At 36.1% G+C, this 12,180-nt stretch overlaps 2 protein-coding genes across 4 annotated transcripts in view; both read right to left on the reverse strand.

Moving 5' to 3' along the window:
- igsf9b (immunoglobulin superfamily, member 9b) overlaps nucleotides 1–160 on the reverse strand; it is a 48,571-nt gene extending 48,411 nt beyond the window's left edge. For both annotated transcript variants that reach the window (XM_051904449.1, XM_051904450.1), the window contains exon 1: nucleotides 1–160. This exon is cut by the window's left edge and continues 325 nt beyond it. The gene's annotated coding sequence lies outside the window, so the exon portion shown is untranslated.
- Nucleotides 161–1,387: 1,227 nt separating this feature from the next.
- Nucleotides 1,388–5,709, reverse strand: tmem230b (transmembrane protein 230b). Of its 2 annotated transcripts, XM_051904498.1 has the most exons (4): nucleotides 5,507–5,709; nucleotides 5,222–5,309; nucleotides 4,691–4,816; nucleotides 1,388–2,160 (listed from the first exon to the last, which is right to left on the reverse strand). In XM_051904498.1, the coding sequence occupies exons 2-4, from the start codon at nucleotides 5,300–5,302 to the stop codon at nucleotides 2,020–2,022; spliced, it is 348 nt and encodes a 115-aa protein (XP_051760458.1). In that variant the 5' UTR covers nucleotides 5,303–5,309; nucleotides 5,507–5,709; the 3' UTR covers nucleotides 1,388–2,019. The 2 variants fall into 2 exon arrangements, with proteins under 2 accessions (XP_051760458.1, XP_051760457.1); XM_051904497.1 differs by lacking the exon at nucleotides 5,507–5,709 and having other exon boundaries at nucleotides 5,222–5,334.
- Between the last annotated feature and the right edge of the window lie 6,471 nt (nucleotides 5,710–12,180).

Below are 12,180 nucleotides of genomic sequence, written 5' to 3' on the forward strand. Positions count from 1 at the left end.
TGTTTGTGGTCCAGCTGAAGTGAATATCCTCATGTGTGAAGTTTCCCGCGGTCTCCGTCTCTCAGTTTCAGTCCAGTGAAGTTTGTTCAGTCCATGTCGTTACTAACACAGACGGTGTGAAACACGCCGCAACGTTGTAGGGCTGCTGCTCATTCACATTAAACGCCTCTCTCTCTCTCTCTCTCTCTCTCTCTCTCTCTCTCTCTCTCTCTCTCTCTCTCTCTCTCTCTCTCTCTCTCTCTCTGGTCTTTCTACTGATTGTAACATGAAAAGAAAGTTCATTATAGTGTATAATATAGGCTATATTACAACAAAATATTAAACATTTTAAATTATGATTCAGTATTTAGTTGAGATTCACTTTTTACAATACTAATATTTGTTCATAACCTGATAACAAACTGATTTTATTTACTGTGTTATTTGTGCTTTTTGGACTTTATTAGCCTTCAATAAAAAAAATTACACCTGTTACACCAGAGTTTCATGCTTTAAAATGTGGGTTTTAATAACAAAAGATTATTATTTTTTTTGTATTTTAGTATTATTTATTATTTTTATCTGCTGTTTATACATGTTTTACACTCTAAAAGTGCTGGGTTAAAAACCCAAGTTGGGTTTGAAAATGGACAAACCCAGTGTTTGGCCTGTTTTAACCCAGCCATTGGGTTAAATGTTTGCCTAACATGCTGGGTAGTTTTATTTAACTCAACTATTGTTTAAAAATTACTGTATTGCTTGCTTAAAATGAACCCAAAGTATGTTGGAAATTAACATTTACCAATGTGTTTAATAAATGAACATTTATTAATAAGTTTAATGAATAATAATTAAACAATAAACATTTATTAAATTGCGTATTAATAAATGTTCATCTTTTGATTATTATTGTTGCCTCTAGTAATTATGTGTCTGATTTTTAATTTCCAACCTATTTTGGGTTCATTTTAAACCAGCCATATAGTCATTTTTAAACAATAGTTGGGTTAAATAAAACTACCCAGCAAACATTTAACCCAACCACTGGGTTTGTCTATTTTCAACCCAACTTAGATTGTTTTAATCCAGCATTTTAAGTAAAGTAAAATTGACCAGCCAAATTGTTTCTCATTTCAACATTATGTATTCGATATGCTATTCAGATTAGAAAATAGATGTATTATCTTATGCTTTTTATGACACACTGTTTGCTAGTCTTAAATATGTTTGTTTTTTCCAAACAATAGAATTTCAATGCTGTTTTTTTTAAGCACAAGTTCATTTATGACCCACACGGGGGCGCAAGTTGACCACCAAAAACAACTACAGTAAAGGTAATTTTTGTATCGCTGAAAAATGAACAATTCATAGGTTTTTTTTAAACTGTGCAATCATGAAAACAATCAGATTTCAGTTTAAAGCAAATGATTTAATCATAAAGCATTCTCTGTAAAGGCAATAAAATCACATAAATGAAAATAAGTTATATCCAGTGGCATGACATCAAACATAAACATGGAAAGTTTGCAATTATGCTTTTTTCATGTCATACACTAAATTACTTAAATTAAAAATGAAACCCTTTTGCTTTTAATTTCAAGGACAGTTTAAAACGGTAACATTAACTTAGTTAATATGTTAAGACCAACCCTCAAAAATGAGCAAATATCACATCCTTAATGACACATTTCAACCCTTGTGCAATCCTTCAATTTTTTGTAAAATATAAAACAGCATGTGGCATGTTTTGAGTAGGTTTTCTTGCTTGTTCCAAAGATCTGTAACTCACTACGGCATACTGATATAACAACTGAACTGTGACCTGTTTTAATAACAAAAAATGGTATGAAATCCTTGATGAAATGATTTTCCTCACATGAAACATACTAGTTCATGAATTCAAACCACCTTCTCAGTCTATGGAGAAAAAAAAAAAAAAAACGAGTCTGTCAAGTCATTGTGACGTGGCAGACATCAGCGGCAGGAAAACGAGGTTCAGATCTCTGTCACATCAGCAGGCTGACAGTACGTCCCCGTCGCTCAGTCATCAAAGTCAGGGATGTCATCGTAGGAATAACCGCGGTAACCCTTGGAGGCGTAATAGGCGATGCGCAGGTGGTAAAAACCAGGAAGAAAGACCAGGATTCCAATAATCAGGACAGGGATGGTGCGATCACGGTGCTGTGAGTGACAGAGAGACAGGAGAGATGAGTTTAACTGCCCGCCGGGTCAAACATGTGCACAGCTCATTAAAAACTGTCAAAAATAGGTGGTTTTCTGAGGACCTCACAGCCTGTCATCTACTGATCAATCTATAGTGCAATTCTGTATTCTCAATATCAGCTCAAACACATTTTTTTTGTTCAAGTGACCCTATAAATGTGGCCCATTTCAGACTATTTTGTATTTTAATGCATCAATTTATTCATTTCAATAGATTCTTTATAGTGCACAATGAACGTCAAGTTAAAAATCACACTAATTCCAATGTGACTGTTCAAACAAATCAGATACTTATCAGGGATATTTCCAAAGAAGGTCATATTAAAAAGGTCATATTCAATTGTTGTCACATAGTCATCTAAAACGCAGATCCATGTCACATTCAGTCCTTTGAGGCACATTGTACTGCAGTATGAATGTAGTAGGAAAATAATAAATACTGTTAGACTGAATGAAAATGTTTCTCTTTTAACATGAAGCTCTAGTCTGGATTCTGTGATCTGAGCTCCATTAGCTGGACTAACTCAAGAAATATAGGACAGGCCACAGACGGAGGGGTTTCTTAAGAGCGGTGTTACTAAATCTGGAGGATTAACCTCCACATCAGGTGCTGCACAGCAGGGACGTAATCTCACCACATTCTGCCACTCAATAAAACACTTCCAGAAGTTCAACTGTACGCTGACTGACTGAATATATAGCCATACATTTAGCCATAAAACTTACTCTGAGGCTAGAGGAAATGTCCTTCTCAGAGAGTTCTCATATTTTGACCAATAAATTTAAAGGGGATCTATTATGCCCCTTTTCACAAGATGTAATATAAGTCTCTGGTGTACCCAGAATATGTCTGTGAAGTTTCAGCTCAAAATACCCCACAGATCATTTATTATAACTTGTCAAATTTGACTATTTGGGTGTGAGCAAAAACACGCCATTTTTGTGTGTGTCCCTTTAAATGCAAATGAGCTGCTGCTCCCGGCCCCCTTTCCAGAAGAGGGTGGAGCTTTAACAGCTCTTCAGTTGCTCAACAACAACAAAGCTGGAGAATCTCACGCAGCCAAAATGAGGATTGTCAGTAACGGTGTTCAGCCTTACATTGTTCAAACCGGAGTCGACACTGATGGAGAGACTCAGGAAGAAGTTAAATCTTTTAGAATGAAACTGGACGTTTCTGAATGGTTAGTGGATAAATTTATGTAGTTGCTGTGGAGTTGATTCAACTCATCGACTAGCATGTGCCGTCATGTTAATCTTTTGTGCAAATCCAGTGTTGAATTGACCCTCGTTTGTGAAGCAGTCCAGTGTAAAATGACGGCATGACAACAACACTCTACTACAACAACTCTTCCTCTTCTCTAAAGCAGCCCAACATGGCCTCACCCCCTTTGTAGCATGTTCTCAGGGGCGGGGTTTACGTAAATTTTGGGGTTTGTGATGTCACCAACCCGGGAAGAAGCTTGTTGTAGTCCCTACCAGCCGTTTGTTGTAGTCCTTAAACAGTGATTTCTGTAAAAGAAAATATCTCCCTTTGCATTGAACTTTGAGCGTCGTAACTTTCCAGATGTTGTTTATGCTCAAACAGCAACATTACACACTAACTAAAGTTAAAAAAGTCAAATCATAATCAACCACCCCTTTAAGTCTTTTCAAATAATTTTGATATAAGCCAATTTCTAAATTGCTTTGATTACTAAAACTAAAACTGAAATAATAATAAAGGTAACACTTTACTTAAAGCCTTTATGTATAATGCATTATAAAGGTATTCATAATATCCGTCATAATGCATTATATCTTTTCATAAATAATTGTAACCAAAGTTAAAATGCATTGTAATATTTGTAGATCTGAAGTTGGTTGTTTGTCATGTGTTTTAATGCACTTTATACTTTCTAAAGGCGTAACAATGAATAGATAAGTATTATAATTAGATATTAGAAATCATACAATGCATTATAAGGTGCAATAAAAGGAATAATTAATACATTAAAAATACTTTTATAATGCATTATATATAAAGGCTTTAAGTGTCACCAAAATAAGTTAAAGCTATACAGAAATATAAAAAAAAACACTGAAACTGACAAGAACATAACAAAATTGTTTAAACGAACATGAAAACTGAAAATATGAATATATAAGAGAAAATTCTAAATATTAATAAATATTATAATGGTATATAAATAATAGTAAAATAACGCTGCCTGGAAAGCACAATTAGACTGTGTGAAGCCTGTGGTGTTTGCTTTTAACATTAGTTTGACAGAATGCAGAAAACATTGCTTTACATATGAGAAATGCATTCACGCTGCAAATGCTCCTGAGGCTATTAGGATTGTGTAAATAGAAAACATAAAACAAGTCTAAGAAATCAAACTAATGCACACTAACAAATGCATGAAGAACTTTTCTATATATCTGAATGAAAAGCTAATCTGGCGCAATCCGCAAGAGCAGAGCTATAATAATGTGCTACAGCACTCACGTCATTAACTTCAAAGTATCCTGCTAACAGGAGGGATGCGATGGTGATCAGTATGGTGCCGATGAGGAAGAGAACGGTTGCCAGGGCGATCGCTTTATAAGGGACTTTAGGTGGACTCTTCTTAAACTGAGAAGAGAAAGAACAATGCTCAATATTACAGCATTTCAGTCAAGAGCAGTACATGGAAAACAAGTTAAACATGAATATCTGCAATGATTTGTGTGTGATACATATTTATAATTCATTAAAATAATATTATATGTGTTATATTATTATTTATTTGTGATATTATAATGAAGATATCATTTATGTGTGATATTTAAATTTATACATATATTATGCGTGATAAATACTGTACATACATACATACATACATGCACAGATATATAAAAAGACATACATATATAGAAAGACAGACAGAAAGGCAGACATATTAATAAATAGATATGTAAATAAAACCTGGAAATGACTAATATTAAAGTGAGCAACACTGATATATGCATATATGCAGCCTTTTTCTCTCTCTCTCACCTGCAGATCAATGTATCCGTCATCATCACTCGCTAGTTTGGAGTATCTGACTCCACTGTTGATCGTGTTTCGAGCTGGCATCTTCTCACTCGGATTCAAAAGCATATTTAATACTTCATAAACACACACGAATGAAAACAATAATCAAAGCATATGCTGTTATCTATTACTAAACTACTAAATCAGGTCGAACATTTTTAATGGTAATATGTAGAAGAGATATTTACATGTCAACGTATCAAAATAAACATGTTTAACCTGTAACTTGCTTGCTAAATTAATTACCTTTAACTTGATATTGCAGCCTCAGAATAGTCTGATGACGAATTTTCCTACAAATCACAAGAAAAAATTATTTATACTTCCGTTTTCACAGTCATTTTAAGCTCATGTTTATTAAAAACGCCATTAATGTCAGTTTGAGACAGTCGCACATGAGATTATGTTTATAAACCTAATGCTTCCGGATGTATAAAGCACGCATGCGCCCTCTACTGGTGTCTTCCGGGTTCACTTCAAACTACGCATGCGTATTGAATTCGCTGCCAAAACCGCATGAGGGAGCTCTATCATTATCATAGAGAAACTTATTATTGATTACCACCAGTCTTTGGGAAGTGAGTTTTATGAAATATAAATAATATACTTAAACAAAGGATTTGGTCATTATCTAATTATTAAATTCAGAAGATAAGTCTTATAAGGTTTAATAAATGTATGAGACGTAAAAAGTATTAGCGTCTAGATGCACGTGTCATCATCCAATTAAAAAAAAAAAAACTAAAGAAATCATTACGTCAAATGAACAACAAACAATATCAATATATGATACCATAAATATTGAAAAACGCTTACAATTACTCATTTGATTTTGTCCAAAATATTGTCAGAAAAAAAACAAAACTTATGTTTATGTATTTCTACCAAAAGGCACAGGTTAGTATGTTAATGTTTAAACTAGCCTGTCAGGTCACATATTTTCATAAATATTACAAAAAATATAAAATATTTTAATTTATTATATTTTGCACAAATAGCCTATTGCAAAATGCCATAAGTATTTTTGTTCTTAAAATTAGAATTTGTCCAAAATATTGACAGAAAATATTTTATTTAATTTTTTTTACAAAATGGTACAGGTTGTGGGTCTAGGTGTGATATCCTAAGAAAGAAACTCTTAAAGTTAATTTAAGTCTTGAATCCAGCTTGTAAGGTCACACATTTTCATACAGACAGAGATGAATATGCCTTTCAATGCTGTCAAATCACTATAGAAACATTTCATCACTTAATGATGAACAGTCTGGCTTGCTTAAAAGAAATAATACAGCAGATGCATCTATTTCTTCTTTCCCCCTGTTTCCGGATGTTTGCTCAACTGCGTTGAAAAGTGACAATGAGCGGAAAGCAGAGAAATGACTCATGTTTGAAAACTCAACATTATCTCATGACGTATATATAACCCGCAGTAAACGACTAAATAAAAATAGTGACCACCCTCCATCTAACAAGCTCAACTAATTAGCAATTTTGAAATAATTAAATCCCTTGTGAATGTAAAGAATCAGTAGCATTGCATGTTTTTTGCTGGCAGACTGTTAAGACTGTTCCTCTGTCTGTCTTCTAGAACAGGGAGAAAGTTTAGAGAAAAATAATAATATTAAAAATAAAATTAAACAATAAATAAACTTATTAAAATTAATTAATTTATACATAAATAAATACATCTCTTATAGTATAGTTCTATAATGAGTAGTAAAAACTAAACTAAACTAAATACTTTCCAAATAATATTTTAGACATATTTACAATAAAAAATTTCACAGTAAAAATTGGTTCTTTATACATGAATGAATGAAGGGATGGGAGTCCCTCGCACAAGGATGATCATATTTGGGGGAAAAAATTTCATTCTCAAATTTGCACTAATTTTATCAAAAATGATCAATTCTAGTGCTGTCAAGGGACATATCATGAAAATCAGACTTTTTCTGTGTTTAAGTGCTATAATCGGGTCCCGGTGCATCTACCAACCCAGGAAATGTGAAAAAGGACAACCCAGTAACCTTTCTCTGCAAGCATGTGAAAAAACGAGCCACTCAGATTTCACTCCCCTAGTGATGTAGGAAGGGGATCTTATTATAATATTACCGCCCCTTAATCTGCATGTTTCCATCCACGGCGCCGCCATTTTGTTTTCGCAAGCGAAAAAATGTGTACCAGTTCTAACGCCATGGCAAAAGTTCATGCAAAGCATGCTAACTGTTCTGTCGTTGGCTGCACAGACGAGCACAGACACTTTTCTGTCCAAGCGATATTTTGGAAAAAATATTAGACCATTCACAGCATTTGATAGCAATCATAAACGTTAGCCGGGTGTGTATGGCTCTGTTTGGCAAACAGGTACGCTATGTATAGTGGGCGTCCATACGGGTTTTGCACAAAAGATTAACATGACGGCACATGCTAGTCGATGAGTTGAATCAACTCCACAGCAACTACATAAATTTATCCACTAACCATTCAGAAACATCCAGTTTCATTCTAAAAGTTGTAACTTCTTCCTGAGTCTCTCCATTAGTGTCCGACTCCGGTTTGAACAATGTAAGGCTGAACACCGTTACTGACAATCCTCATTTTGGCTGCATGAGATTCTCCAACTTTGTTGTTGTTGAGCAACCGAAGCGCGAGCTGTTTCCTCTTCTGGAAAGGGGGCCGGGAGCAGCAGCTCATTTGCATTTAAAGGGACACACACAAAAATGGCGTGTTTTTGCTCACACCCAAATAGGGGCAAATTTAACAAGCTATAATAAATGATCTGTGGGGTATTTTGAGCTGAAACTTCACAGACACATTCTGGGGACACCAGAGACTTATTACAACTTGTGAAAAGGGGCATAATAGGTCCCCTTTAATTGCTTTTCATAATATGACCGGTGACCACAGTGTGTTTTGCGCTATTATTATATTGGCTGCCAAGAACATGAAACCATCAAAATTGAATTTTTACTACCCTGTTGGGTTGCTACTTGGTCCTGAAGCAAAACTATTTGAGTCTAGACAGTGAGGGATAAAGGTTGATCCAACACATTTTACAGCTTCCATCCTCTTGTTTTGTCCTCTTTTAGATGGATTAAGAGGATTCGTTCCAGGACAGAGATGTACAGTTCCTCTTAGACGGACCATTTCATAACACATAACATCAGCAATGAGTTTGGTAATGGCCCCACTCAGCATTAATTACGGCATGTAGCCGCTGGCTTCACCCCACCATCACCCTGAAACGCTCCAATGCACCATGAAACAGCAGAAGGGTAAAAAAAGGTTTCACAACAGGAGTCAATATATGGATTGTGATGTGGATGGTGGTCTTATTTAAAGTCTGGGAGACGGGGAGGGGTGGTGGAGGTATCGATTCAGACGCTGGACCACTGATCCATCACATCTCTCACTGTGGGCACTGTCTGTGGTCTGGGCTTTTCTGTCAAGTCTATTGTCTTGACCGCGTTTAACGGACCAGCGAGTATCTGTTTAACGTTTGGAGTCAGGGTTGTGTTGAATTAACATTGATCGGGCAAAGCCTGCTAGCTAGGAAGGGATTTTAAAACACTAGAGTAATTAAACCTAATTATAAAACAGCTATTTCTGGTCCTGGATGCTGATTGGTCAGTCTAGTCATGCTAAAATACACTATATAGTGAAAATAAGATATTGCATTATATGTACAATACCTGTCAAATGTTTGAAATAATTAAGATTTTTAAATGTTTTTGAAAGAAGTATTTATGCATATATTTGTTAAAAAATACAGTAAAATTGTTAAAAATTTCAAATATTATTACAATTTAAAATAACTGTTTTATATGTGAATATATTGTAAAATGTAATTTATTCCTGTGATCAAAGCTGAATTTTCAGCATCATTACTCCAGTCTTCAGTGTCACATGATCCTTCAGAAATCATTCTAATATGCTGATTGTATTGTAGTGATGATTATATTGATAACCTCTCGTACCTTATTGCTTAAATATGCAATTTTCATCCATAAAATCATACTAGTTCACAGAGGTCAGAGAAAAGCTGTGGTTTTACCGCGGTCTCCCGCTTTAAGCCCTCATGATTACAGCTCCTGTGATAAGCATCGGTTAATTATCTAAGGGGTCGATTGAAAGCACAGGCTTGACAAAATGATTCCTCTCTGCTGCTCGCGTCAGCTTCATGATGAGCATTGCTTCTGTCACGTTCACATGGTCCAAGACACGCTTTTCTCATGCGAATGCTGCTGTTGGATGGTCACTGTGAAAGTCACTAGTTTTTGCTTCTTAGAGTTGGTATCATTGATGCTAGATGTATGTATCGGTAATCAAGGTGATGAATGGTACAAGAGAGAGGTGTAAATCTCATAAAGTTTTGTTCAAATGAAGAAAAATTATTATATTACACTTTTTTATTAATTTATTTATATTTTTGCATCATGATATCATGCATCATAAATGTCTTATATAGTTTTTTTGTTAATTGTATGAATTTTGTTGTTTATTCTGTTTATTTTCATGGCAATTAAGCACATTCAATACCCAAAATCTCATTACTGTAATATGACATTTTATTTTTTTTAATTTTAGTAGGTGATTCTTATTCTCAGTGGAGTTTCTTTTTTTATTTAAAACAGAATTAAAGAGGCTGTATGTAAAAAAAAATTCCAGATCTATATAGCCTATAGTCCCAAATAGGCCTATAAGCTACTTTATAATCAAACTATCATAATGGTGTAATTTTAATTACCTCATCTGTCGACATGATGCCGGTGAATTGCAGAGCTGGTGCAGACATATCCATATCGCTATGATCAGATGCTTTCTTAACTGCTGTTTACTCTCCACTGTCATTTTTTTGTGTGTTTGCTTTGTTATTGAGAAGAAAGTGCGTAGCACATATTTACATATCTAAACGTCGCTCTCAGCAGTGTGGATGGCGTCTGGATTTTCGTTAACAGTATATTGCTGTTTTTCCAATTTATTTTTACCCCTAAGCGAAGAACAGAAAAGAACGTCGCCGTGAGTATATCGGGTGTTGAATCACGTTCAGTCTGTTGTACGTTACACGTGCACGAGCGCAAGCACGAGCTGTAAGTTGCTGGCTGCAGTTCACTTAACAGCCACTGGTGTTGCTACTAACAAGGGTTTCTGAATTCTACATATAGTCCCTTTAAAGCAACACCATGGAACATTTGCTTATGGTTCCCCCATGTGGTTGATAAGCGCAACTGTCTGTTACCAGTGTCGTAAATACTGTCGCTGTATAAGCTTCCCCGTGGACAGCGCCATACACGTGAATTTGTTGACTAAGCTGACGGAACCGGCGAATGCAGAAACCTCGTTTGGAAACCATGTTCACCTACCAGGTAAAGTAGCCCGTATTACACTATGTTCTACAAATATCATTACATGGTTTTATTTATTGTTACTCCAGAATTGAAAATTGTTCGTATGTAGCATTGTTTGCAAAGGGTGTAATTTGTATAATAAAATAAAATGATGTCCGCATGGTTTTGAGACTTGCATATTAGATTGTTTCGTCTTATAGTTAGCTGTTGGCTAACTCCACCCAGGCTACGAGTAAAATATGTGACGTATGCCGTAAAGCAGGTCGCACTCTTCCGCTGGCAGGGGATGGGCGGGGCTGTGTGTACCGACCCGAACACAAAACTCGCAGAGTGTGGTTGTAGCCGCTAGGAGGCTGCTCAGGTAGCAGTGGCAGTAGAATTCGTCCGGTTAAGAGTTGTTCTACCACTGAAATAATTTTAGAGACATTATTTTAAGGTAAAAAAACTACATAGTGTTGCTTTAAAGGGGACCTATTATGCACCTTTTTACAAGATGTAAAATAAGTCTCTGATGTCTCCAGAGTGTGTATGTGAAGTTTTAGCTCAAAATACCCCACAGATAATTTTTTATAGCATGTCAAAATTGCCACTTTTTCGGGGTGAGCAAAAACGTGCAGTTTTTGTGTGTGTCCCTTTAAATGCAAATGAGCTGCTGCTCTGGGTCTCCTTTCAAGAAGAGGGTGGAGCTTTAAGAGCTCATGCTCCGGCATATCGGTGTAGGACAGATTGTCAGAACACCGGCAACAACAAAACAGGACAGTCTCACGCACTGAAAATGTCAGAAACTGTCAGTAGCGGTGTTCAGCCTTGAACCGGAGTCGTTGAAAAGACCCTTGTTTGTGAAGCAGTCCACCGCAAAATGATTACCGCAAACATGTACATTTCCTTCGAAAATGAAATTTAACCACGGTGTCCTCAGTGGTGGGAGTCTATGGAGACTCTTATGTGCATTGGTACATCCCAAAACACAACACTTGTAATGCCTCTTTGGCGCAGATGTTGTACAACTCCAGCTGCTACAGTGAGGATACAGAAATGGCGGACTCTGTGCTTCTCACTCAGGTCTATTGCGATCTCAGAATTCAGGCCAGCTGATAATACCTAGAATATCAAAATCAACCACAGGCGGTAGATCCTTCTCCTATTTGGCACCTAAACTCTGGAACAATCTTCCTAGCATTGTTCGGGAAGCAGACACACTCTGTCAGTTTAAATCTAGATTAAAAACGCATCTCTTTAACCTGGCATACACATAACACATTATCAATTTATATTTTCAAATCCGTTAAAGGATTATTAGGCTGCATAAATTAGGTCAGCCGGAACCGGGAACACTTCCTATAACACCTGATGTACTTGTTACATTAGAAGAAGAATGGCATCTACGCTAATATTAGTATTTCTGTTTATCCCGAGGTTTACCGTAGTCAACCGGATCCGGGACGTATCCAGGTGAGATCGAGGACCTGCGCCTTGACGCGACCACAACGCAGCCCTGATGTATCAGCAGAGATTGAGTCAACTAGATCATCCATTGTGAGGGCCTCATCGACACAACCAGTGGCATAGTTC

Source organism: Ctenopharyngodon idella, chromosome 8 (genome assembly GCF_019924925.1).
Source record: "Ctenopharyngodon idella isolate HZGC_01 chromosome 8, HZGC01, whole genome shotgun sequence".
Lineage (NCBI taxonomy): Eukaryota > Metazoa > Chordata > Actinopteri > Cypriniformes > Xenocyprididae > Ctenopharyngodon > Ctenopharyngodon idella.

What these genes read in the sequence shown, in the direction of transcription:
- tmem230b (XM_051904497.1), bottom strand. Translation starts at nt 5,326, where the DNA reads ATGCTTTTGAATCCGAGTGAGAAGATGCCAGCTCGAAACACGATCAAC. An exon ending in ACGGATACATTGATCTGCAG is followed by an intron (nt 4,817 to 5,221) that starts GTGAGAGAGAGA and finishes TTCTCTTCTCAG; the next exon opens with TTTAAGAAGAGTCCACCTAA. An exon ending in GATACTTTGAAGTTAATGAC is followed by an intron (nt 2,161 to 4,690) that starts GTGAGTGCTGTA and finishes TGTCACTCACAG; the next exon opens with CACCGTGATCGCACCATCCC.